The sequence below is a fragment of the Artibeus jamaicensis genome, unplaced genomic scaffold, assembly GCF_021234435.1.
Source record: "Artibeus jamaicensis isolate MK-2021 breed Jamaican fruit bat unplaced genomic scaffold, CSHL_Jam_final contig_444, whole genome shotgun sequence".
In the NCBI taxonomy this organism is placed as follows: Eukaryota; Metazoa; Chordata; class Mammalia; order Chiroptera; family Phyllostomidae; genus Artibeus; species Artibeus jamaicensis.
In genome coordinates, this window is record NW_026521831.1 from 10,211,629 (window position 1) to 10,236,680 (window position 25,052).

The 25,052-nt window shown below is 51.9% G+C and overlaps 1 protein-coding gene across 9 annotated transcripts in view; it reads right to left on the bottom strand.

Annotated features, from left to right (window-relative positions):
- Nucleotides 1-1,473: 1,473 nt before the first annotated feature.
- TDP1 (tyrosyl-DNA phosphodiesterase 1) overlaps nucleotides 1,474-25,052 on the bottom strand; it is a 69,497-nt gene continuing 45,918 nt past the window's right edge. For 5 of the 9 annotated variants that reach the window (XM_053666041.1, XM_053666039.1, XM_053666040.1 and 2 more), the window contains 2 exons: nucleotides 15,518-15,626; nucleotides 6,366-7,606 (listed from right to left, as the gene is read on the bottom strand). In XM_053666041.1, coding sequence (XP_053522016.1) covers nucleotides 7,533-7,606; nucleotides 15,518-15,626 — 183 coding nt within the window. In that variant the 3' untranslated portion in view covers nucleotides 6,366-7,532. The other 4 variants (XM_053666046.1, XM_053666044.1, XM_053666045.1 and 1 more) reach the window with 4 other exon arrangements.

Here is a 25,052-nt window from a genome sequence, read left to right on the forward strand (position 1 = left end):
CACTCTTAAATTTCAGGTATTATACTTTTTATTTCTAAAATTCCCATTCAGTTCTTCAAAAACAACTTCTATTACTCTGCTGATTAACTGTCTTCTTATTCAATATAAAATCTTTTTTACACATGTGAACATCAATTTCAATGGCTGCTTTAAGATCTTTGGAAATTCTAGGGTTGGTTTCCTCCACTTTTCTTTGGGGAATGAGTTAAGTTTTTCTGTTTATTTGTATACTGACTCATTTGGGATTATGTCCTAGATACTGTATTGATGTATAATTTAGAATATACTGCAGAAGCTCTGGATGCAGTTATGCTCTTAGGAAAATAACTATTTTTCAGCATGCAGTTGAACCTGGCTGAACTGGGCCACAAAACTGCCCCCCCTGTGGTGGGAAGCGGCTGAGTTTTTACTGAGTTCTGTCAGCCTCAGCTGTGCTCACACAAGTCAGCGGCCAGCCCAAGACGCGAGCAGTTCACGTACAGAGTTTGGGGACCCCCTCTCTGGCTCTCTCCTGTTACTTCCCTCTCTACTCTCAGAGGCTGCGGCTGCCCCAAACCCTGTACTGCGATTGTCCAGCCAGCAAGACAGCAGGTTTTCCACAGGCAGTTTGCCCGTTTGGACGGGGACCTGACCTTGGACCCACAGTGGGAAGGAACAAAGAGCAAAACACAGACAACAAACAAACGACAACCGTTGCCCCCACCCGGCCCCAGCAAACCCACCCAGCGCAGGGCCATTCTTAGTTGTTGCCTGCCCCCCAGTTTCTGCCTGCTTTTAGTCCCTTTCAGTGCTTCTGAGCAGCTGGTTTTTCAGGAAGTTGTTTTCCAGAGCTGACACTGTGATTTGTGAAAGAGCTGGTTCGACAGCCACCTGGCCCAGCCGGAAACCTGAAGTTACTCGGTTTCCCCCACAATGTTTTAAAACGAACACTTCCAACTTACACCGACGTTGAAAGGAATTTCAGTGGCAACTTTGTGTACTTGTTTTCCCGCTGGCTTTGCCATGTATCTGTCCTTCTGTGAACATACCTCGTTTTAATGCAGTTCAGCATGAACTGCAGGTGTCAATACACTCGCCCCTGGATCCTTCAGCGTGTACCGTGTTTTCCTGTGCATAACGTGCACTCCATTGCCCAAAGTTTTGATGCATATTATACGTGGATATAATGATCATGTATCATGGCTATAATCTGTGTATAATGTGCACAAAACCATGGGTGGACATTATACAGAGGTGTATTATACATGACAAAATACGGTGTTATCATTAGAGTTCAACAATTTAGATTTCTTTTGATGTAAAATTTACATAAATGCACATATCCAAACTGTACATACTTTGTTTTTTTAAATATTTTATTTATTTTTAGAGAGGGGAAGGGAGGCAGAAAGAGGGGGGAGAGAAACATGAATCTGTTGCCTCTTGCACACCCCCCCACTGGGGACCTGGCCCACAACCCAGGCACGTGACTGGGAATCGAACTGGCGACTCTTCGCTTCCAGGCTGGCACTCAGTCCACTGAGGCACACCAGCCAGGGCTCTTGGTGTTTTTATAAAATCGGCTTTATTGAGCTATACAGCGGATCCTTGAATAACGTCTCGCTGTAAAGTTGATGAGACGCCATAGGAAATTAACTGCTCGTTATATCAATTACCCTCTGGTAAATCTGGTTTTGTTACACGTTGTTTTCCTTTAGGTCCCAGAACCTATCGATGATGTTAAATGGGAACTTATTATCATTTACACACAACAAAAGTCACCAAATTGGTGGTTGGCTGCGAGTGCAGCTCCTCCAGGCTGAGGTGGCGCATGTGGGGCGCGCCCTTTGGAAGGCGAAGTCGAAGCCGACAGAGTGACGACAAATGGACCCTGGTGCACGGACGGTCGCCGGCGGCTCTCATGTCAGGCGAGTTCTGAGAAGCAGCAGCATCCGCGAGCCTTTCACGCTGTGCACCAGGACTTCAGACCCACTCTGTGGACACTCCCTGTGAAGGGGCACTCGAGGCTGGCAGAGGCGAGCAGGTGACAGTAACTCTGCCAAACACAGAAGAATCAACGCCACCAGTAACTGTTGTCAAAGGTTCAAATAAACCTTAAAAAGCACACGTTGATAATTAGCTGTGATACTGGAGAACAAGGACTAGAAAACCTCGGCAGCCTCGCTGTAACAAAACAAGAGGCGAAGGAAGCAGTGCAGTTGAGTCCGGCGCACACGGCACCGGCAGCCACGAATGCCGAGTTGAAGGAGGACGTCCTGTCCTGTAAAACACTCTCCATCTGAAGACAAGGCGCCCCCACTGTCTCTGGTGGATGATCCTGGAAGAGTCAGGGTGACTCAGGTTCTGGTGCCCACAGCACCCTCCTGCCGATGGGCTTTATGCACAGCCGGACTGGAGATGCCCAGGAGGCCGCCAAACCACCGGTGGAAGGAGGAAGGCGAGTGAAGGAAGCGGCAGGTAAGTTCCTCTGGCTGCTGCTCACTTCTCGGCAGGAAGGTGTTTCTAGCAGGTACGGTCCTTTGGGAAGGAAGTTGAGATCTGCATTTCTTCCCTCCCGCAGTTTGGGGGTCACTGTGGTAGGAGTAAGGCCCCGTCACCTAAGTATCCTTGTTTCTCCACTTCTCCCTCAACCCCACCTGCCCGCCCTTGTGTCAGTCGGCCCAGTGCAGGGTGAGTCCCGGTACTCAGTGTTCCCTTAACCAACAGTAAGACAGAACCTTGTTGCTAAAAGGGATCTTGAACTTTATTATATCACATCTGCTTCCAAAATGGATGGGAATCATGATGTCTTTACATACATGTATACAATAAAATACTGGCAAAAGAAAGGCATGGTATTACAGGGAAAGAAGCAAATCTGTTAATAAAACATTAAATGTAGACCTGAGTTCCCTAGCCACTAAGACGAAAATAAAGCATATTTTATTGTAGCATATTTTGTATTATCTAGGAGACAGGTTCCAAAGACTGAGACCGGTCCCTGCCACTAAATACTAAAAGGAGTTCAGCACATGGAACCTACGCTGGGGAGTATTAAACTATACAGCATCTTCAACAATAATTGTACAACGCAAGATCTATGTGTCGGTGTTTTTTAATAGCAGAGACCTTAATAAAAGCATTGTACTCAATGAAGCCTGGTATTGTAGGAGATGCATTAACCTGACCCAAGCGTAAGATCTCACTTTGTATGAAGGTTTTCCACTGAGGTGTTTGTATAGCCCGTTCTTTACACAGTCGTCTTCTGAATATTTTCCTGACCCTACTCTGCCAGTGCCTCCTGCGATGATCATGCTTTCAGATTTTTATCTAGATATCTAGCCCTTGGATTAGTGTTTCTAAGGTTTAATTTTTGCACTTACATCTTTGAGCTAGCTGGAAATTTAGTTTAAAAAGAATCCAAATTTCCCTCCGTCCCAACAATATCAATAGCATTGATAGAGAATTGCAAAGAAAAAAGTTACCAATTTGGTGTCTTATTCAAGGGGTTTTGTAACATGTAGTCAACGCTACAATCATGGTAGGAACGTTCTCCTGGCTCCTCAAAGTTCGTTCCCTATGTAGCCAGTCCCCTCTTCCCATTCCTGCACCTATTCCCACGGCCGCCCAGTCCGCTCTGCGCTGGAGCCAGGGAGCCAGGCCAGGGGGCACCGGAGACCACGGGGACCGGAGACCACGGGGACAGGCCATCCACTGTCAGGGAGGCTGGCGCCAGACCAGGGCAGAAACGCACAGCTGGGCTCAGGCTGGCTCTCCACAGGTGTCCACGGGTTGCGTCCAGAATGCTGTTAAGTGGCTCACCAACGCCATCCCACCTATTTCGCTACCCAGAGGCAGCTTCTGCCGATCTCAGCGCAATGAAAGGTGCCCATTTCTTGTGCCTGTGAAAGTATCAGAGTCCTGCAGGACACAGGAGCTTGCTTTACGATTTTGAAGAATGCACCCGTGGGCAGGAGCTCCTCTGGGGCCTTTCTTCATTCCTAAAATGGACTTCCGGGGGTGAAGTGACAGCTCACCCCCAGACCCACATGACTCCCCACTACCATGAGGCCACTACTGGCCACCACCAGGACGCCTAAGGGGAGCCAGCACTTTCAGGGCCGGAAATAGGCGGGTCAGTTGTGCGGAGACGGTCAGGGCCTGGCCCAGGGCTGGCTTCCCTTGGAACCCAGGGGCCTACGGGCCTGGGCCTGCCACAGCCAGGACCCTTCCACCTGCCCCCGCCCCCGGGAACAGCCTGCATTTGGCAGCCTGGGGGCAGTACTGAGGCCCACTGGTTCCGACACCTGAATTAACATCCTCTAAGCGCCCCGGGGAGAGGCTGCCAGCGCCCAGCACTCTCACCGACTGGGAGTGAGAACATTACAATGTCTGTGGGTCCGTTTTCACCGTGTTTGAGCACCGGTTCCACAAACCCCCAGGCAGGAAGGATGGCAATCGGCCCCACTCAAAGGTGAGGTCATGAGGACTCTGTGGAGGGGGCGGAGCTGGGACCAGACTCGGGCTTTGGTCAAAGCTCCAGTCACTTCCTGGTGAACCAATCTGTCTTCATCCAGGGGCTTGAACTAGCAGCTGTGGGAAGGGATTCAGTTTGTATTGTAACTCACGGATACACAAGCTGAAACAAAAATAACCTTCCTCTGTGTTGCACACAGACACTTTATTTCATTTAAAAATGCTGGTCACAGCCCCCTAAGCCGATTTCATGATTCTCTAAAAGGCCGTGGCCACAGTGTGAAGAAACCTGTTCTGGAACACTCAGACGACAGGGTTCACTCACTCACAGCTTTCCGAGAACCCTGGATTTTAAATTCCCGTCTTGGTTTCCTTCGTTCGGAAGTGAAATCCGCTCGCCCACGTTACTGGAGGGTGAGGCACGAGGCAGGGCAAGCGTTCGGCCAGCGCTGGATGCTCTCACCGGACAGGAGCCCGCCCGTCCGGCTCTGGCTCCAAGGACGCAGTGGCTCGGTGTTGCCTGGTCCCGCGGCACTCAGCGGCTGGCCCCCCGGTCTGCCCTGGTGTGCCCACCGTGATTCGGCCCCAGAGGAGGGGGGGCGCCGGGTTTGCAGCCACAGCCGCACGTCACACACGCAGGGCCCCCTCCTTGGCTGGGGCTTTGGGGCCGGTGTCTTCCTCTCTCCATCTGTAAAGTGGGGGTGACAGCAGCACCCCTTCACGGGGTGTCACGAAGATTAAGCCGATTAACACACGTGAGACACGTGGAAGAGCACCTGGCGCACAGTGGGAGCCCAGCCCCTGCCGGTCAGCATGCCTGCTCGGGGACCAGCGGGCAGAGATGGCTCCCAGGGGGTCCCCAGACTCCGTGCTGTGTCCTGGTCACGCATGCAGCTGGCATCTCCCAGGGACGGAGCGCTGCCTCCTCTGATCTGTCTTGTCTTTTGTTTTTGCGTGTGAATCCCATTAAACAAGCAACGGCCCCCGAGATCTAACTTACCAGGTGACAGACGCAGGGAGAAACTGTGCAGTTTCGTCTGTCGCACTATTCTGGGCACTACTGGAAGTGGGCTACTGAACCTGGAAAACTTGCCAGGTTTTATCAGAATGTGGTCTGACCTACGCACGACGCTCCGCACGTTATCAGTGGAGTTTCGGACTTAACCCTATACAACAGCTAGTTCATTTCTGCAGGCCACTGAGGTCCTGCATAGACTTTTGTCATCAAGCTTGTCATAATTAATGTCACTTATCCATCAACACAATCACTGTGTTCTATAAATGTAAATAAAGAATGTCTATACAAGCTTTCCTTTTCTTTGAGGTATTCAGCAAAGTATTCACAAGGAAGGGGTTCCAGCTCTAATTCCCTCTGAGCTCTAAGCCCCTTTGCAGGTACATGGATCAGATGGACCACATACCCGTGGGACCAGCTGTGACTGGTGGCTGTCCATCTGCCGCCAACGTCCTATCGGACCGGACCCCGAGCAGCCCAGGCCTCTGGGTCCTAGGGCAGGCTGACTGCTTGTAGCCGCTGTGACTCTGCCTCGCTTCCCGGAAGCTCCCGTGGCCGCCTCCTGGGATGGGGCCACCTCGCTGGAGAGACTCTGGGCCCCTCGGACGCCCGGCTCAGACTGCTGGGCGCTGCCCGGGGCCCCTGCTGCCAGCCCAGGGCACCCCCACCGTCTGCCGGGCTCATCTGACACAGGGCCTGAGTGTTCCGGGCAGGAGAAGGCTGGGTCAGAAAGGGTTGAAACCTTTGTTTTATTGCCTGTGAAATGAACTGGTTCAACTATTTCAGTGGCTTTTCAACATTTTTTTTTAAAGCAGCACACTAAAGTAGTAGCAATAATAACAACAACTTAGGGAACGTTCTGTGTAGAATCCCGGCATACGGCCCGGGAAGCGGCCTCTCCGATGGGGTTGGAGGACTCGCCAGGTCGGTCCCTCCTGGAGCACAGCACCCACTCCCTCCCTCCCTTCACAGTTTCCAAGACGAAAATTCTAGGCCTCTGAAAAAGTTAAAAGAACGATTTTAAAAAAAATCTTTCCAAATGAACATGTAACACCATTCTCGACTGTAAGATGAAGAGGCTGGAGGCAAACTGGAAATCAGCCTCGCGCTAAAGGAGACAGGTCTGATGGCCCAGCGAGACCCCGACCCCTAGGTGCGAAGGACGTGTGCGCGCAACGTGGAAAGACACTCGGAGCCTCGACCCAGCAAGCGGTGTGACCTGGGGGACTCCCTGGACCTTTCTGGGCCTCAGTTTCCTCACTTGTAGACACAGGCGCCAAACTGGCTCACCATTTAGGATTCCTTCCAAGCAGAATACCTGTGTGCGTTTGTGTGATCCTGTGAGCTTTTTTTTTTTTCCTGGAAACTTGTGGGAATGGAAGACACCCCGCCACCCCCACAGCCTGAGGGATTCGGGGAGAATGGCAGCCGGCCCGGGGCCGGGGGAGCCCCATCGTCTGCAGTGAGGCAGCCAGCACAGCGCTGGGATGGCGGAAAGCGCCCTGAAGCTGCTGGGCTGAGGCCACACACTCCCTGGTGTGAAGGGCCACTGCGCCAGCGTCAGGGACGGGCGCCTGGAATCTGCAGATGCAGGTCCAGCAACCCCAAGACCCTCAGGAAGCTGGGCGAGGGCTGGGGGAGACAGCCAACGGTCACATGTCCCCTCTGACAGGTGCCGGCTGAATGAAGAGCACCTTCCCCAACAACGCACCACCTACACAGTCAGCCCTCAGTTAGAAGAGCTGACACCACTGAGGATTCCAGTCACTACGAGGACTTTACATCTATGTGTTCTTTTCACAGTGTGGAGTTTAATTGCTCTTATTCCAAAGCACAGCATAGAAAAGAGAATTAAGAAAATATAACATTTTTTTAGTGAGAAATGTTAATAAAGACCACTAAACCTATAACCAACATCCATGTTCAAAAGAGTGACCTTTGCAAGGAGTGTCCTGGGGGTGCAGAGAGAACCTGAAGGGACGTGAACGCCCTGAACGAACAAGAACATGTGATGTTGGGGGCTCGGTGTCTTACATGTAAGTTTCCCAGAGCTTCCGCTCTCTCAGGAGGGGACCCACATGTTCCCGTGTGTGTCTGGGGCTCTGGTGTAGGGAATGTTCCAAATCCACGGCCGATCTGGAAGAAAAAAACACAGTGCACATGTACAAAATTTATCCGAACAGGGTTGCAGAGCACCCACTCTCCAGGCGGCATCTGTGCAGTCGTGTGCTGGAGTGTGGAGACTGCGAAGAACCTTTGGAACCGACCCCAGGCAAATCGCGTTTTCAGTGAAGGTCTGGTCTCAGACGGGGCGAGTGAACACAGACAGAGGCAAGCGCACACCCGGGGTGCACTCTGCCTCGCCACTCACACCGACAAGCCACCTCCGGGAGCCTTAGTTTCCCCGTCAGTGCCTACGTCGTACAGCTGTCATGAGGATTAAATGAGATAAATCCACGTGGTGTGCAAGACATAGTGTCCAGTACAGAGAGAACCACACGATAAACTGCAGCCCTGTTCAAATGCTGCCTTCGTTCTTCCCTGCACGCTGGGGAAAGCATTTGGAATCTGGCCTCAGGCTCCTCATCTGTGAGATGGGAACCGATCACATCAGCAACCTCCCAAGACGACAGTGAGGCACAAATGAAGGACACCTGTGAAATTTTTGGCCCGTTGGACATGCTCAATAATAGGAACTTTTTTTCCTTCCTTTTAACCGATGTTTCAGAAATTGAAAAAGTCTGGACAAATCACTTTTCGCATGCACCATTTAGAAAGAACCTCATAAGGATGTGGGCAGGGAGTAAATACACTGTGGGGACTACAAGTAAATCCCCATGGCTGTCCTGGTGGGTAAGAGCGAACAACTCTGAGTGCTGACAGTGAACGGGCCACCACCCGGGTCTGCTGGGAGGGACCGGCCCGCCTCCGCCTGCTCGGCCCTGCCGGCCGCCCTCGGGCTGCCTGCTCCTCTCTCCGGGAGAGGCAGGCTGCAGCCTGAGGACCAGCTCGGGGACACCCGGCAGACGGCGGCACCTGCTGCTGCCTCCTCGCGGCCCTACTGTGTGGAGTAATCACAGAGGCATTAAAACAGCAGGAAAATGGTAATAAAAAAGTTACAATAAAAAAAAAGGAATGCCAAAGATGGCAACAAGTTATCGAACCCTGTTGTCTTGCCTTTGGCCTTCAGGGGGTTTGACAGCGTGAAACCACACATTTTACTGATTAATGGGCTTTGAGTGGCCATGAGTCTGGGCCACGTTTCATGAAAGGTGAGGGAGCGGTGGGGGGTGGAGACCTGACTCCCCATGACACTCGCCGGCCTTAAAAAGGGTGCCGGCTCTCTCCCACTGGGGGCACCATCTTTCGTGGCCGGACTTCTCTGTTTTCACCCTTTTCCTGCAGACTGCTACGGGCTAACCCAGGTCTGCTTTGTCCCCAAGGCAGAGGACACCCCGGTTCTCGCTGCCTGAGCAGTTATTAGAGGGACTCTTCACCAATGCGGGATTTGCCATGCAGACGTTTGCCAGTCAGCCAGTGACCTTAGGCCACCGCTGCACTTCCTCCTCTCCTTTGACCTGAGCCAGCAGTGACCAAGCAGGACCTAGAAATTGCCCTCCTGGTAAAACCCCAGTGCTCTGCTTTGTGAGTGAGCAGTAAATGTCCGCATCTAGAGGTGGACTGTGTCCCATGCCGGCGCCGAGCCCTCCACTACCTCGGGGGAAAGCCGCAAGGAGGCCGACAGGAAAGGTGAAGGAGGCTGGCTGTGATTCTGCCGCCTTCTTACCCGTCACTGCTGGAAATCAGCATTAACGGCTTAGATGAAGGCCTGTTTTATGCAATCTGTGTAAATTGTCGCACTGAGAGAATTTGCTTCACGATATAGTCACACAGGTATATGAACTACTGTTCAGTGCCAGTTAGGATGAGGTACTTGGCCAGACAAAGCTGAGGGCTTCTCAGCGTTTCCAGGCCAGTGGGGCGGACGGACCAGCAAGGAAGCCATCACCTTAGATTAAAGTTCTCTAACCGGGATCGTGTAAGAATCGCTCACCTCCCACCCCCAGAAAGCTTTTCATCCTCTTCCCCAGGCTGGGGCCTGGTGACATGCACTTTATCAAGTTCAAAAGGTGACCCTGACACAATCAGAGGTTGGGATCCAAGGCTAGAGGGGATGGCAGGCTGTCTTTTTTTTCTGGATGTGGTGGGAGGATTTGAAAGTGGAGCATGACATGATGAGATGTGCAGGCGGGGGTGAGGGTGGTGCAGAGGGCGGAGGCCAGAGCCAGGGGGATGAGCAAGCAGCACAGGGCAGGTGAGATGGACGAGGCCCACGCTACGGACACGGCCGGGGGCTGGGGACGAGGGGACAGCCGTGGGGTTTCCTCTCCCTGTGTATCCCCCTCTTACCTCTCCCTGAGCTCAGGGACTGTGTGCGTCTTGCATCTCTTTGGACGTCCCAAACTGCCCTCTGCGGGGAGGGGCTGCAGTGGAAGGGCAAAGGGGGGGTGGATGCGGGAGGCGGGAGAACCGGAAGCCTTGGCTGGGTGAGCCCGAGTGCTCAGGGCTAGGCTTCCTTATCTGTAGCCCCGAGTCATGGTGGGGTGAGCATTCAATGATTTAAAAATTCAGGTCAAGTGCTCAACAGCAGCTCTGGGCCCACAGTAAGTACTGAAATAGTACCAGCTGCTATTATAATTATTGTTGTAATTACCGCTACTCTCCACTCACAGTGGGTGGGGACTGTCATTATGCCATATGCTGTGTACGTCATGACAGGTTTGCCATGGTCTCACCTGAGCAATCACTTCTCATTCTTTCCTTACATTGGGCATGAGCAGACTGGGTGTGGTGTGTGACCCCAAAGACGTGAACCAATTACTGTAAGATTTCTGATATTATTTCACTCTGAAATTAAGGGCCATATAAAAGACTTGACAGACTTAAATATGAAGGAAATTTCCAAAATATTTTACACGGGGTTACCAACAAAGCAGAATCGCAATCATCTGTGATTGCAGCATAAAAAAAATCATACAAATGCAGCCACTTCAGGATGGAGCCGGAGCTGCCACTCAAGAGGAACTGCCCTGCACGGCTTATTCCCCAAAACTTCAGAACATTAAAACTGGGCAAAAGGACCTCTGAACTGGACTAAAGCAGCACCACACTCCCAACAACCACTTCTGTTTGCAAAACCAACAGGGAAGCAGACATTACGAGGAGAGGACTGAAAACAACAGACATTCTTTAGAAGTAGTATCACTGTCAGCGTATTTGCACCAACAGAAATTCCTTCTTTAGCTTATTAACACCCACAGAAACTGCCTCCTTCTACTGATGCAGTTACCACCCCCCACCCCCACCCCCCGGTGCTTTCTTGTAAAACTCCTTGGGTCCACCTCCTAATCAGGATGCTCTGGGTTTCTTCCTGAATCAGCACTTCCAGCAGAGCCATTCTCTTGGATCTCAAATACATGACTCTTTTTTAAACTTTGATTACTCTAGATTTCCTTAAACTTTCTGATTATAAAGTCATTTTAAAAGCAAAGCCGGAAATTTAGTTTCAACTTCTGTTTGTGCAATGAAGCAAAAATAGACCTTCTTAAAGGAGATGATCAAAAGCACATCTAAAAACTTTTTTGGCTGTCTCATTTTTTAGTCTCATTTCTAAAGATCTTCCAAAAACATGTCCTTACAAAATCAAAAGGAAACATGTCAACAATGATATTAAGTAACTTACCTGTTTGTATACTTTACGTTAGAAAATTAAATCAAATTTCTGTTTCTCTCACAAAAATATGAATCTGGACTCAACTATTTAGCAATAATTCTAGGTGGAACTTTATTCCCATACTATCTAAACACAAGAATTTATTTAAAATTACACAGTAGGGGAAATGGTTAAACCCTTTGGAAACGGGGGGACAGGAAAGTTAGCCACCCCAAAATATGCCATTTGGGGTACTGATTTTAAGCTGGTTATTTCTAAAAAACAAATGATTCAGGGAAAACCTATGACCTTCCTCCAAACTGCCTAAAGGAATTTAGACAGAGGACCTGCCCCAGAAAGGGAGGAGCTGTCACAGGTAACTGTAGTTGAACATGAACTAATGTGATAGTGAGGGATTCAGCAAGGCCCACTGACCAAAGCCTGGCTGTCGAAGCCCCCAAGTTTGCTCCATCTCCGAAGTCCCAAACCACAACCCCCGCTGCTTAGCTCCAGACGGAGTAAGGGCAGCCTGGTTTGTCCTTGGGTCTCTGTTCTCACAGGGTTGTGCCCCCTTACGTAGATATGTAACTAACTTTTAGTATTTCCTCCCGCTAGCCTGTCTTGTGTCATTTTAATCATTCAAACAGGCAGAATGGTTGAATGGAGGGAAAAGGGGAAAATTTCCACTCCCCGGTACTGTGGTTATGTAAGAGAATGCCTTTATTTTTAGAAAATATATATTGAATTATTTAGAGAAAAAAAGGACATAATGTTTGCAACTTTTTCTCAGATGGATCAGGAAAAAAGTTAACGTGAGAAGAGGGGAGGAATTATACAAATGTGATAAAATATTAACATTTGGGGGACCTGGATGAGGAGTATAGGGGAATTCTTTGTACTTGTAACTTTTTGTGTATCTGAAATTATGAAAAAAATTAGAAAGAATACTATATAGATACAATGTGTATTTTCAAAAAAGCAGCAGATCACTCAATAAATAAAATATAACTGAAATCCTTTGAAGTTCTGTATGTTTGATTACATCTTCAACTTGACATATAACTTGTTCTTTAAATCCAAATAAGATAGGCCTTCCTTAATCTTACCTTGGCTTTCTCAACAGTGTGTCCGATAAGAAGAAGAACACGAGGAAAGGGAGGGCACAGCAGACGTGTCTCTGGGAGAGAGAACCCACTTCTCTCTCTCTCTCTCTCTCTCTTTCTCCAGGCTTAGGGTCACAGAGCAAGTGGGAAATACAGGGAAAACATATGCTGCATTTTAAAATGTGAGTGATTTGGCTTTATAAAAGTATTCAAAAATGCAGCTCCTGTTAGTAAAATGAGTTTGGTAGAGTGTACCTTAACAGAAGAGTAACTGTGAACTTGATGAGGGCAAGAACTGTGTCTGTCTCACTCCCTGACATATTCCACACACCAAGACTGCGCCTGTGCACAGTAGGCGTGAACGAGTAAGCAGCAGGCGCTACTCGAGGCAGGGCGCACCTGCAGCCCGGCCTTCATTTCTGCTTTATTTGATCAATTTCTTGGTTTCAGGACGCCGGGTGGCCTCTTGTAATGAACTGTGATTCGTTCCCAGCAGTGTATTTCTTTGCTAGGATTTTCGTATAAGCTCCTGATTTAACAAGATCTTCTTATGTGTTGTTAGCTTAGATATCACTTTTTCAAAAGAAGTGCTTTTCAAATGTTTTTAGCCACTCACTTTTCCGAATCTTGGTAAAATGCCCTTTTCTTGGCCATACGGCCAACCCCTTGAACGTTGGCTGTGTATGAAATGGTAACATCTGAATCACTGGCATTATTCTACATGCTAGTAGAGCGGTGCGGAGGTCAAATCATAGTGATAATAAATAAAATGCCCCAGTCTCTTGTATCTTTCAAAGGAAATACATAAAAATCAGCTAAATAATGGAAAACATTCTTGCTGGCCAAACAAAAGATTTATCATCAAGACACTACCCAGTTTAATTCTTGGGAATGCTTTTTCTATTGGGACTTAAAGGGACCTCAGGATATTCTGAAGTCTCCTCTATCTCCTCATTCTCCCTTTCAAAATCCGTTGGAAATCTGGATAAGGAAGGAGGAGAAGTCTAGCCAAGGGCCGGGGTTGGGAAGTACAAACCCCGAGGTCAGACCAGCCACAACCCCTCCATATTAATTCAGGAGAACTCGGTTTAAAAGGAAGCAAAAAGCAAACAAAGGAATAGGAAGAACAGCAAAAAGGAGAACAGAGGTGCAGCACCCAGACAGAGGAGGAAGGAGGGATGGTCAGGTCTGTCCTGGGCAGGGGTGGGGGTGGAGGGGAGGTTTAGAGCCTGTCTTGCTGGAGCCTTAGCCCATTTGCACTATAAACTCACCACGGAGGAAGGGAGAGAAGGGACACCAACCCACTGCTACGTGTCAGGACCCGGGCTGGGCATCTCAGAGGACAGGCGCCCAGCTGACATGTCCTGACTGTGGCCTCTGGACAACAAGGCTGGGCAGGCCAGAGCGCTGCAGACGACACCCCTGTTACTCTTCCACAGCCCTGTGAAGCAGGCATTCCTATCCTCTCCTTTTGCAGATAGAGACGTGAAGGTCCAGAACACAAGTAACTGCCCGAGGTCAGGGAATACATTGTAGCAGCATGTACGACACAGTCTGGCCGTAAAGCGATGCTGTCCATCTGTGTGTGTGTGATGGGTGGTGGGGTGGCACCCAGGCAGCCTGAGCCCTGGTTAATGCTACAGGGTAAAGAGCAGGCCGTCGGGGAAGCTGGACGCACCACTGAGGCTGAAAGGGTGCATGAGGCAGGGGGAGTTGCTGGGGCCTCTTCTTTACAGTCTTGGGAAGGAAGGGACCCCAGAATATTAATTGGGTGATGTCATTAATAAAAACTTTCTGACCAAAACCCAAAATTTCCCTGCTCATCGCCAGCATTTGCTCAAAAACTACAGGTTATAATTCGGCCACCTGGGTAGGCCTCTACCTTCCGGGAGAAAATACACTGGCTGTGCGGACATGCACATTTTCCGTTTTAAATCAGCAAATGGTCTGCTCAGGGGGTCTGGAGCGAGTCACCCCAGAGTGCCTCTGTGGTCAGCGGGCTGTTTTGATCAAAAGGTGACATTCACCTTGGGTTGGAGAGAAATTTCCACCCCTCCTTCCCAGAAGCACAGAGTAGGGGCCTTGCGCACAGTGAGATTATCCGAGGAATACCCTCTTTAGACAGACTTCTCTTCACCAAACATCTGCTCTTCTCAGTGCCCCACACGGACCCTCTGCAGCACCCCCCGCCTCATCTCAGGACTTCCCGTCTGTCTCAGTCCCCCTTCCTCTCTCCGGACCTCCCGTGCACTCAGGGTCTCTGACTCTCATGTGTGTGTCGGGGGGGGGGGGGGGGGGGGCGGTTCCCAAATGCAAGGATTGTTTGGTTACTTCCTCTCCCTAATCTGTCTCCTGTCTATCAGATTATCAGACCAGCCAAAAGGATCTACATGGCCAGGCAAGCTTGCTCCTGCCCCACACCTGACCTGACCGTTCACCTGCTGTGTGAACTCACCTCACAGACCACCCTGAGGCAGTGGGTGGCAGCAGCAAGAGCGTGGCTGGGGGCTGGGGGGCTGGGGGGCTGGGCCAGAGGGGGCTCCCCTGCACAGCCAGCCAGCCCTGCCTGAGAGACACCGGTTCTCAGCGTGTGGCCAGGGACCTCCCTTTGAAGAAGTGGGGGGCTATAATGTTAAAATCAGCTCCACCAACACAGTGAGCCATATTTGCCCTTTTACTTTCTCACGAGTATACAGATGCTACATGACACACATGATATCCCATGTGACATGACACACATGATATCACATGTTGTGGTGTGACACAGAGCAGCTGTGAGAACCCATCTATCTTCCATTAACCAGGATAGAAAAGAGGTTTGCAAAAAGTATAAACAGTGCCACCTTTCATTTTTTGGAAAACAGTTTTAAAAATATAGACATTATAACGGGTTTTTATTCTATAATGGGTTATTATTCTAAAACAAACTAGTAAATATTTTCAAACTTCTTGGTTTTAATTTCTGATGTAGTAAATGCCAATGGACGGAAACCCCCACGTAAACAAAGTTCTCGGTGCTCCTCCATAGCGATAGGAGGGCGCAGGGGCTCTGAGACCAGCGAGCTGGAGAACTATGGCTCCAGCGGCCCCAGGTGGGGCAGCAAAGGGGCCTCCACAAGCCTGTGCTTCCAGAGTGTGCCACAGGCCAGCCTGCCACCGAGAGACCCCCAGCTTCTCCTGCGCACTGCCTGTTTCTGCCTTGGCACCTCCCCCCAGGTCCCCCTGACTCACCTTTGCTCCCATACAGCTCCGGAGGGAGGTCGAACGGCACCGGGAAGGACGCCGCGGGCTCCTGGCTGCCCGAGAAGAACCGCTGCTTCACCCGGAAGCTGTCCAGGCCCTGCGGACACACAGAAGGGAGCTATGACCGCACCTCCTTTTCTGAAAGGGGCGTCTCAAGGAGCAACTGCACCTTTACGGCGCTCACACAAAATCCACGTTATTTCACGGCTGTTTTCCACGTTCGATAGATCAACTATAGTTACACCCCCAATGTTTCCTTCCTAAAAATAAGAGAGGGTCAAATGTCAGGAATTAAATTGTAGCAGTTTGCAGAAGTTTAGTCAAGAATACAAAGATGCAAGAGAAAAACAGTCCAAAACACTACAGCCCATCTCCACTAACCACTATGTCCAGTATGCAGTGAGTGTTAAGAAGACTCTATAAAAATATCTCGAAACAGTTTCAACATCGCTATAGTAACAGGCTGCTCACTCCGGTATAAGAAGAAATAAAAGTCGCTTTCATGTATAATGAAAGTGTTCCAATGTAATGTGGCAGGGATGTCAAAGTGAAAACTCTTCTAGACCCACCAAATGGAGGGTTTATTTCAAGAACTCGAGAACGGGGTGTTAGTTTTGGATCTGAGCCAGCGTGCGGGTTGAGGTTCTGTGTGGAGGCCGCAGTACTAACCGCTGCCTCCTTCCAGCACAGGGCCCGCGCACCAGCCTCGTCTCCCAAAGCCCCCACACCCCCCTCTGGCTCTTCGTTTGCGGGTCTGTGTCTCTTCCTTTCTGCCCACCCACCCGAAGGATATCCACCCTTCACATCCTGAAGGCCCACCTACCAGACAGTGCCAATCTTAGGAACCCAAAGAGCTAGGGCTCCAGAGCTTTGTCTTGGTGACCACATCACTTAGCAGGGGAGGTGCTCGGGGGACAGCCCAGGACACTGAGGGCTGCAATCGTGCTGACCGCAGGCCATCTGGGGTCCAGCCTTCGAGTTGGTGCCTCCCGGGCTCTGCCAATGGCTCACATTTGCACTTGACTCACGCAACTTCCCAATGTCCCTCCATGTCAGCACGAGTGCTGGCACTGACCGTCTCAGAGCCACCACAGACGTCACCGTGCCTGTCCTCGGGGGTGTAGGGTCCCACAGGGAGACAGTACACAAATGCGTCCTAAACAGTAAAGTCACTACGTTCCGCAGTAAGCGCTGTACAAACAGAAGTATGAGCAGAGAGCTTGGTGGGCCTGTTCTGGATTTGGGGAGCGGGGTGGCCAGGGGAAGCTCCCTAAGAACCTGACGTTTAATTACACTCTGAATGACGAGTAGGGGCTGCTCAGGTGAGAGCGGGGAAAACGTTCCGAGCAGAGGGAACAGCATCTGCAAAGGCCCAGAGGTGGCAGAGAGCTTACGTGTTCCAAGAACTTAAGAAAGACGGTCTGTGGGACCCTCGGCCACCAATTTATTAGGCCTCAATTCCCTCATTTGTCAAACCGACATTAAAAAAACACCTGGATATTATCGTAGAAATGTTTCTCACTTCGGCACTCAGCACGAGTCTCAGCGAGAGCTGGTATCCAAACAAGGCACAGCTGTACAAACGGGTCCCAGCGCCTCCCCTGCTCACTCGTAAGGCTTCTGCGTGAGAGCAACGGGAGGGACGCGAAAGCCGTCGGTCTCGACGAGAGAAGGCGCGTGCCCAAAGGCTTTGCAGGAAGTGCTGTAGCTGGGCACAAAAGCGGGTACACTCGTGGTCCCCGTTTTTCACAGAGAGATGGGCAGGAAGAGCAGCGGGCCGGCCAGCAGGGCTGAAGGCCGAGCAGCCACACTGGGGACTGTGAGTGAGTGACCTGATGCAGAGGAGGAGGAGGGCTGGGGAGGAAAGTCAGGGCAGGATGGGAAGGGCTTTGAATGGGAAGCAGCGTGGACGTCGGTGGCTGTGTCTGGGCCCAGCCCCTGGCCACAGCGGTGTCGGGAAGAGCCCAGCTTCCTGCTGGGAAGCTCATTAGTAAGGTGTGAGCCTGGAGCTGCAGGGCGCCCTCATGCCGCCAAACCCACCTCTGCACCCACCTCTCATGGCCCGGCCCGGCCCTCGCATTCAGCCTGAAGCAGGGGACTGGCCCCGAGCCTGCCTTTTTCCTCATACTGAGTTGGTTGTCCATCACTCAGAACCCAAAGTGTCAAAAGTGCCCAGCGCAGAGGATGGCTTTCACTCGGGCGAGCAGGGAGGGGTGCGGAAGGCTCTCAAACACAGAAGTCGCACCACAAAGGCAGCCGGGCGCAGACTGGAGCTGGGAAGGATGAGCCAGCGGTGAGGGGCACAGCGCAAGTGCCACGGTAACAAAAACCGAGATACACACGGGGAGGTGTCTGGACGAGGGTGGGGTCGGTGCAAACAGCAAGACACAGGCCTGAAAGAGACTGAAGGAAAGATTCCTAAAACTCAGGGACACAGGAGGGTGCAGCAGGGCAGCAGGGGCCTGTCCCTGGTGTCGTGCCTCTCGGCGGAGCACAGCTGGGCACCCGCCCGACAGGCTGCACTGGGGCCCCTCCTCGCAGCCCACCCTGGACACGTCCTGGAGCCGAGGGGAATGGCGACAACCTCTCACTCGTGTGCGTGCCTTGTTGGCCGTGTGGCGCCAGGCCAGTGACTTCACCTCTTCGGTCCTCGGCAGCCCCATCTATCGAATGGCTCTGGCGCGGACAAGTTATTTAGAAGTAAGTGGCGTGTGGATGTGAACAGTGTGATGTAAGAATGGGCAGGGTGCTCCCTGCGGGGTCATTCCTGGTATTTTACATACAGAGACACACATTTTGGGGAATAAGCAGCCGCCCACGGCCGCAGAGCTACTGTGTGGCGAGGCGGGAATCGGCCCTCGCCTTCCTAGTTCTTGGCCCTAAGTTCCTTCCACAAAGTGAACGGACGGTCTCATCTCACCCACCAGGAGCCACAACAGAGGAAAAACTCCTCGCATATTTAAGAGGCGATATTAAGGCAGACAAGTCAGGATGAGCCAAATTCGGGAAACCGTCGTTCTTGACATTTTAAAAAGAAAGGCCAGCGGTAGGAAGTGATGCTGATTTAATGACTGTTACATAATTTATGGAGTTTCAGGTAAAAAAAGCCTTCCCTCTTCTTTGCTCTGGGCTTAGTCCTGTGACTCTGAAATGCACCTGGTGAAGGGCCGAGGGTCTCTGGGGCGGACCCAGGCCCGATGGCTCCGTGTCCTGTGTCCAGCTTCACAAACGAGAAGGTCTGAGCCATCGTGTTTGACAGGAAGCAGTGTGGTTTTTTTTTTAATGCCATTTCTGATCCAAATTCTAGCGTGTTATATCTCTATAAAAAAGTACCACTTTTCCCTTCAATCTGGATGTCAAATAATTTGAGGCTGTCTTCTAATTATTGTTATTTATATATCACAGTGGTATCACTTGGCATTTCATGAAATAGAGGCAGGCGCCCTCCCAGGCATGAGCACTTAGAAGACAGTTGAGACGACACATTTATAAAACAGCAGAGGAGAGGGTGGACGTGTGTCACACAGGAGAAATTGGTGGCTTCTCCCTCCGTCAGCTCTGGGAGAGAAAGAGCTGGTTACCACCGTGATGGGTCGGGTTTAGCAGCTCAGCGCAATCACAGAGAACGGGGAGCGTCCCCAAACTTCAGTCAAGAGACGTGATGCTCTTTCGGCTGCACCTGAGTGGCATCCTCCAGCAGTAAAACCCTGTTTCCCTGGGTAAAACAGCAATGGCAGCTGAACCTTCTAGAAGGAGTGTACTTAGTCCAAGAGGGGCTAAGTGATAAGGAAGTACACTTCAGGAAGGTGGCTGTCTTGTGCTTCCTGTAAGTCAGTATCCGACCATCAGCTGCAAGTTCTTCCAGCTGGGGGCTCAGGAGAAGCTTCCTGGAGGATAAGCCCGTGTGATGTCATCGTGGGTATGACGTCAGCATTCTGACTAAGGCTGGGTCTCTGCCCTCTACCCCCTGTTGCTGATCTGCCAACGTGAACTGCACCGGGTACCCAGTGCTGGCTAAGCCCCAGGCACCGCAGCACACACTTCCCAGGTCACAACTCTAAGTCCCAAACGATCCCACCCTGTCCCCATTTCAAGGCTGAGAACCAGGAGCCTGAAAAGCAAAGCAACAGACCCACAGCCTAACAGCGTGCGAGCTCCATCCCGGCTCCCTTCCCGGTCCTTTGCCTCCTCTAGCCCTGACTCGGTCCTTGGCATCTCTCTATTGCGTCTGTCTACACTCTGCCTCTTTCCAAGGTGCATAGGAGCCCGAGGCTGCGGTAGCCCAGGCTGGCCCACGGTGAAGTGGCAGCTGCTACCGTGGCCCACCTCACCTGCACACACCAATGAGCACTTGCCAGCGATGGAGGTGTGTCAGGACGGGGTGTGTCAGGAAGGGGTGGGAGGCACACTGGTCCAGTTCACAGCAGACTTGGAAGTCACACAAAGGAATCTGGACATCGTGTGGGTGGAGGACAGCCATTGAAAGTTTAAAGGCTGTGGGAGGGGTGGGGGTGGGGTGCAGAGGCCCCAGCTTCAGAACTGGGTTGCAGCCGAGATGGGAAGGGGGATGGAATTAGATGCCAGCGACCAGCAGACCAGCAAATCTCCTGATAGGGCAGATGGCCACGTGGCGACTGGATTTGGATGGGGGAGGGGAAGAGGCATGAAAGGAAGGAACAGGACGCAAGGGCCTTGATTATCAGCTGAGTGGTTCCGAAGAAACACCACTTTCGAGTCCGCCCAGCTGTGCCCTCCTGGGAAACCCCGAGGGCCCCAGGCAGGCCCTCGGAGGTGGCGCCGGGAACTAGACAGCGGGTTCTTCCAGCCAGAGCCACAGTTGGAATAATATTGCCATTTTCAGCAACAACAGAGAATAAAATAGTTGAACCAGAAGAGAGGAAAGAGAGAGACTTGAAACCTGAATGAAAGTCCTTGGAAACTTGGTGGAAGCATTTTAAATTCTGATGCAGAAACAAGAACCTGCCATCTCAGGAGCAGGAGACCCCGGGGCTTAGGAGGGAGGAGACGGCTCTCGGCCCTGGGACAGTGCAGATGCTCGGCTGCCTTGTCTGGAGGATGCGGCTTTGATCACGTACACTCTTCCCAGAAGCAGGAGGGGTTCTAGCCACAAAATACTAGGCAGGTTCCAGTCTGGGGCCCAGCCAGCACCAGACAAGGTGTGTGCACAATAAACACCAAGATGAATGAAGTTCAAAGACATACTTGCATTCCCTGACACCCTCACAGATGCCTTAGGGTTTAAAATACAGTTACTGATCCTTCAAATCATTGGATATTTCCCACATTAAGATTTCCAGGAGCTGCATGAATCAGTCTAATCTAGAAGTTAAATACAGCTATGTTAAAGGGGCAACTTGAAAGATATTACGCACTCGTGTGGAGGAGGGACTGTGCTACCACATGACCTCTGTCTGCCCTGCAAGCTGGACCCGGGCCAGGACGAAGGTGCTTTCTGCAGAACTCCCTTACAGACCGGCCCTAACTGATGTCCACTCTGACCTAAGCCAGCAGTCCCGAAGTCTCCTGCTGCGGGCTGCTTCCAGGAACAGGCTGCTGTCGCGACCTGGTCAAGTGGGACAGCAGCTGCCCCAGACGCGCCTCCTATGTTGGTTTCCTTTAACCCTCTCTACTAATCAGCGACTGGGGAGGCCGCACTCTCTTTGGTCGTTCCCTGCCCTCTGCTTACAGAGGTAGATTTTCAGTCCCGGGGCTTTCCCCCTGGGTCTGTCCATATGAACAACTTGACATTAGATCCCAAAAGAATAAAGTCTTTAATTAAGTACCAACTATGTAGCAACAATTAGCTAAGTGCTGGGTGCATGGTCCAATGCGCTCTGATATAAATCCCCAAAGCTCTCGAAAGTGTTTCTGATCAAAGAAAAAGCTACCAACTCCATGCTCTATGGCAGGTTAGGTGATCTCAAGATGATGAGTTTACTGATTAATTCATTTAAAAGCAGCAGAAAAATATGAATAAACCAACATTTAGTTGCCAGGGGCTTATCAGCTTCCAGATCAATCCCAGGTATCAAGTGGCATCTTTCCTACGGACGGGGAGGGCTGGCTCTCAGCCCACTAGCTGGAGGCCGCACCGATGTTACACTTCACGCAGCCATGGGTTCCTGCGTGACAGGCCCGTCGCGGCCGTGGGAGAGGGGAGAGGGGCAGGGCTCCTGCCTGGGACTGCCTACGGCGTGACTGAGACTGTGCCGTTCTGCGCACGGAACTCGACTGTTCGCAACACTGGCCTCGGGTCAGCCTTCTGGAACACAGTGGTGAGGGCGGCCTGCTGGTGAAGGACAGACGTGGCAATGCCGGATGCTGATAACTCAGAGGTGTGGGCGCTTCGGACCTGGAGTTCTGCCGAAGAAGCACAAAGGTGGGCCGCTCGCAAGTGAGGAACAGAGTGAAGGAGTAAAGTAGTCACTGAAACCGAGTAGGCTGAGGCAGGAGGAAGCGGTTCTATTCTTGCTGTAGGAGTGTGGGGTGTAGACTTTGGAGCTTTCCAGCCTGCATCAATGCCTGGGGCTGCAGCGGGCCTGCAGACAACCCTTGGGCTGCCCGGGGGGCGCTCTCAGCCAGACCACCAGGGGTGCCCAGGCCGCCGGGGGTCCGTCCCTGCTGGGCATCAGCTTGTAACCGCCCTGGACTGCTCCTGGAGCTGAGAATGCGCTTTTTATTATAAAAGCTCTTGACCCTTCGAACACTCGTGGGTTTCTGCCTGGCTGTGTGTGCAGTTTGCGAGCCCTGTGCCTCCTGCCTAAACCTTTGCCATTTATTTCTGGCAAAGCCTTCTGACCCTTTGAGTTTGTTCAGCACAAGAACCCAGATTCCAGAAGATGTCCAGTCAGAAGAAGAACTTTAAAACTGGGTACTAAGCAAATGTATTTGGCAAACACGTAACTAAACACATTAAAAGGCATGTCTCACTAGTACTGAGGAGAGAAAACTAAAGAAAGAAACGCCACCGACCTCGTTTTACAACTAACTGTTCTGGTCAGTAGCCACTCGAAGACTGAGACTGACCCAGAACTCGCATGAACACACAGGGGCTGGCGAATTAAGAACTGCACAGGCTCCCAAGACGGGTGTGAGTGCGTGCACGGGTGCTCTGATTTCAGCGAGGGGGCTACAGGCGAGCCAGTCCGCATTGCAGACTGCGTATGATGCGGCGTGTGAACACAGGCACCTGCTACACGCAACGCCCACTGGATCGAATCCGCGGTCACTACTTTGCACATTCGGTCTCCTCACAGCAGGGCACCGTGTGCTGTGGGAACTTAAGGAACGACATTGACCAGCAGACCTTTCCCAAGAGGCTCCCGTGGGCAGGCCCCACGTGAAAGCAGCTCACAGTTTGGTCAAGGAGACACTGAGTCCAGGCTACACGTCGGGGGCTACGTGATGAGCTCCAGGTTCCGCAGAGCCGTGGGGGCAGGGGAGGGGCACCTGGAGGGATGGCAGATGGGGCTGGGATTCAGGGGTGTCATTCCTAGCATACTGAGGTTGGTTAGAAGGGTGGTGTGAAGGCGGATTTTACACGTCGGGCTGACTGGGCCACGGGACGCTGAGAGGTCTGGCTCAGCATCACCTGGGTGTATGTACCGCTGAGGGTGTTTCTGGATGAGATTAGCATCCGCATCAGTGGACTGTGACCTGCCTGCCACCCCCAGCCCATTGTCCAAGTGGGTGGGCATCACTCAATCAGTGCAGGGCCGGAATTGAACAGAAAGGCCAGGGAAGAGCAAATCTGCTGTCTCACTGCTGGGCTGGGACATTCTCTTGAACTCTGAACAGGGGTGACAACTCCTGGTTCCTGGGCCTGCAGACTCCATGAAAACAACGCCGTCTGCTCTCCAGGGTCCCCAGGTTGTAGAAGGCACAGCTTCCTCCAGGAGGCTTCCTGGCCTCCGAAATCACATGAGCCAGTTCCTCATGATCAATGAATCTCCTTCTCTCTGTATCTATACATCCCGCTGGCTGTTTCTCTGCAGAACCCCGACTAACCCGGTGGGCCCAGCTCCTAAGGAGAACCAGTGGTTCTGTGCGGCTGGATAGGAGGGCCTCAGGACGCAGGCACCAGCGCACGGCGGGGAAAGCAGGCTGTGCTGAGCAGCCTGGCTTCTGTCTCACTGGACTGGAAGCAGATGGGCGACCTGCCCCATCTGTGGGCTGCAAAGACATTCCGGCCACAGGGTGGAGAGCAGCTTGCAGGAGGCGGAGGGGGTGGGGTGAGAGGCGGCTGCAGCAGGAGCTGACGTGCCCTGGACGGGACGCAGCGGCAGCAGCAGCGACGGCCAGAAACGACGGCTTGTCCAGCAGCACTAAAGAGTCAGAAATGACAAAGCTTGGAGATCACACAGACCAGGGGCAGACGAGTGACGGCTTTCTGCACACTGGGCCAGGACAGTGGGGTGAAGGGCAATAACAATTCAGTGAAATGCAGACTTTTCTGTGGTCAAGTAATTACGATGATTTTGAGGACGTTGCCAGTGCCCTTACCCTTTGAATAATATAACTTCAAGTTTAATCATAATTGCAGATGTTTTATAAGATTCAAATTCTCTGAAAACTGACCGGAAGAGACCAGTAACCCTGCTTAGAAAACCGAGGGCTCCCGCCCTGACCTCCGCCGCCCTGTGAGGTGCAGGGTCGCAGGTCTGACACGGCCTGGGCCCTGGGAGGGCCGCTCACAAGAGGCGGCTGAGAGCTTCGCTCTCACACTGGCATTTCTTCACTTCTCCTTCTCCCTCCCTTCTCTTATCTCTAAAAATAAATACAAAAAATCTTTTAAAAAACCCCAGGGAACGGGTGGCTGCCCACTATCCGTGTGGGGCGGTGCGTCTCTCGGAAGAGCACTCCCACCAGAGGGCCCTGGACCCTCCCAGGCACACGGAGCCCTGCTGCTTCTCACTCAGAACTTGCACTGTCCTCTCGGCTGGAGGCCTCGTCTCCCCAGGTGGGGGGTTAAATTCATACTTTTTCAAAACCACGTGAAGTCGAATGTGATCTCCTTGAAGGAGCCTTCCCCCACCCCCACCCCGCAGGTCACGGGGCCCCTTCTCAGAGCCCCTGTGTTTTGTACACTCCGCACCATCTCATCACAGACTGCAGTCGCTGTCTCCTTGGCTCTCCGCGAGCTTCCTGAGAACAAAGACCCCACTCTCATTCCTGCCCGGTTCCCAGGGCCTGCCCAGCAGCGGGCACGGGTGCTGCTGGGGCCCAGCCGAGCGCCCACGAGGCCATCCCCACAGACAGAATGTTCAGTTCTAGGCCTGGGATGTGCCGCTCACCAGCAGAGCGTCTCATCCTGTGCTTGCGTAACCTCCGCAAAAGGACAAATTACCTCATGCACAGATCCCCGGGCTGCCCTCAAAGTCAAATCGTAAATGTTCATTCTGTGCAGGCCACGCCAAGGTCTGCTTGTTTTCCAGAAGCTTCGAACAGCAGCAAGTGACACAGCTGTGATACAGCAGCTTAAGGTCCAAGGCTCCTGTGTCAC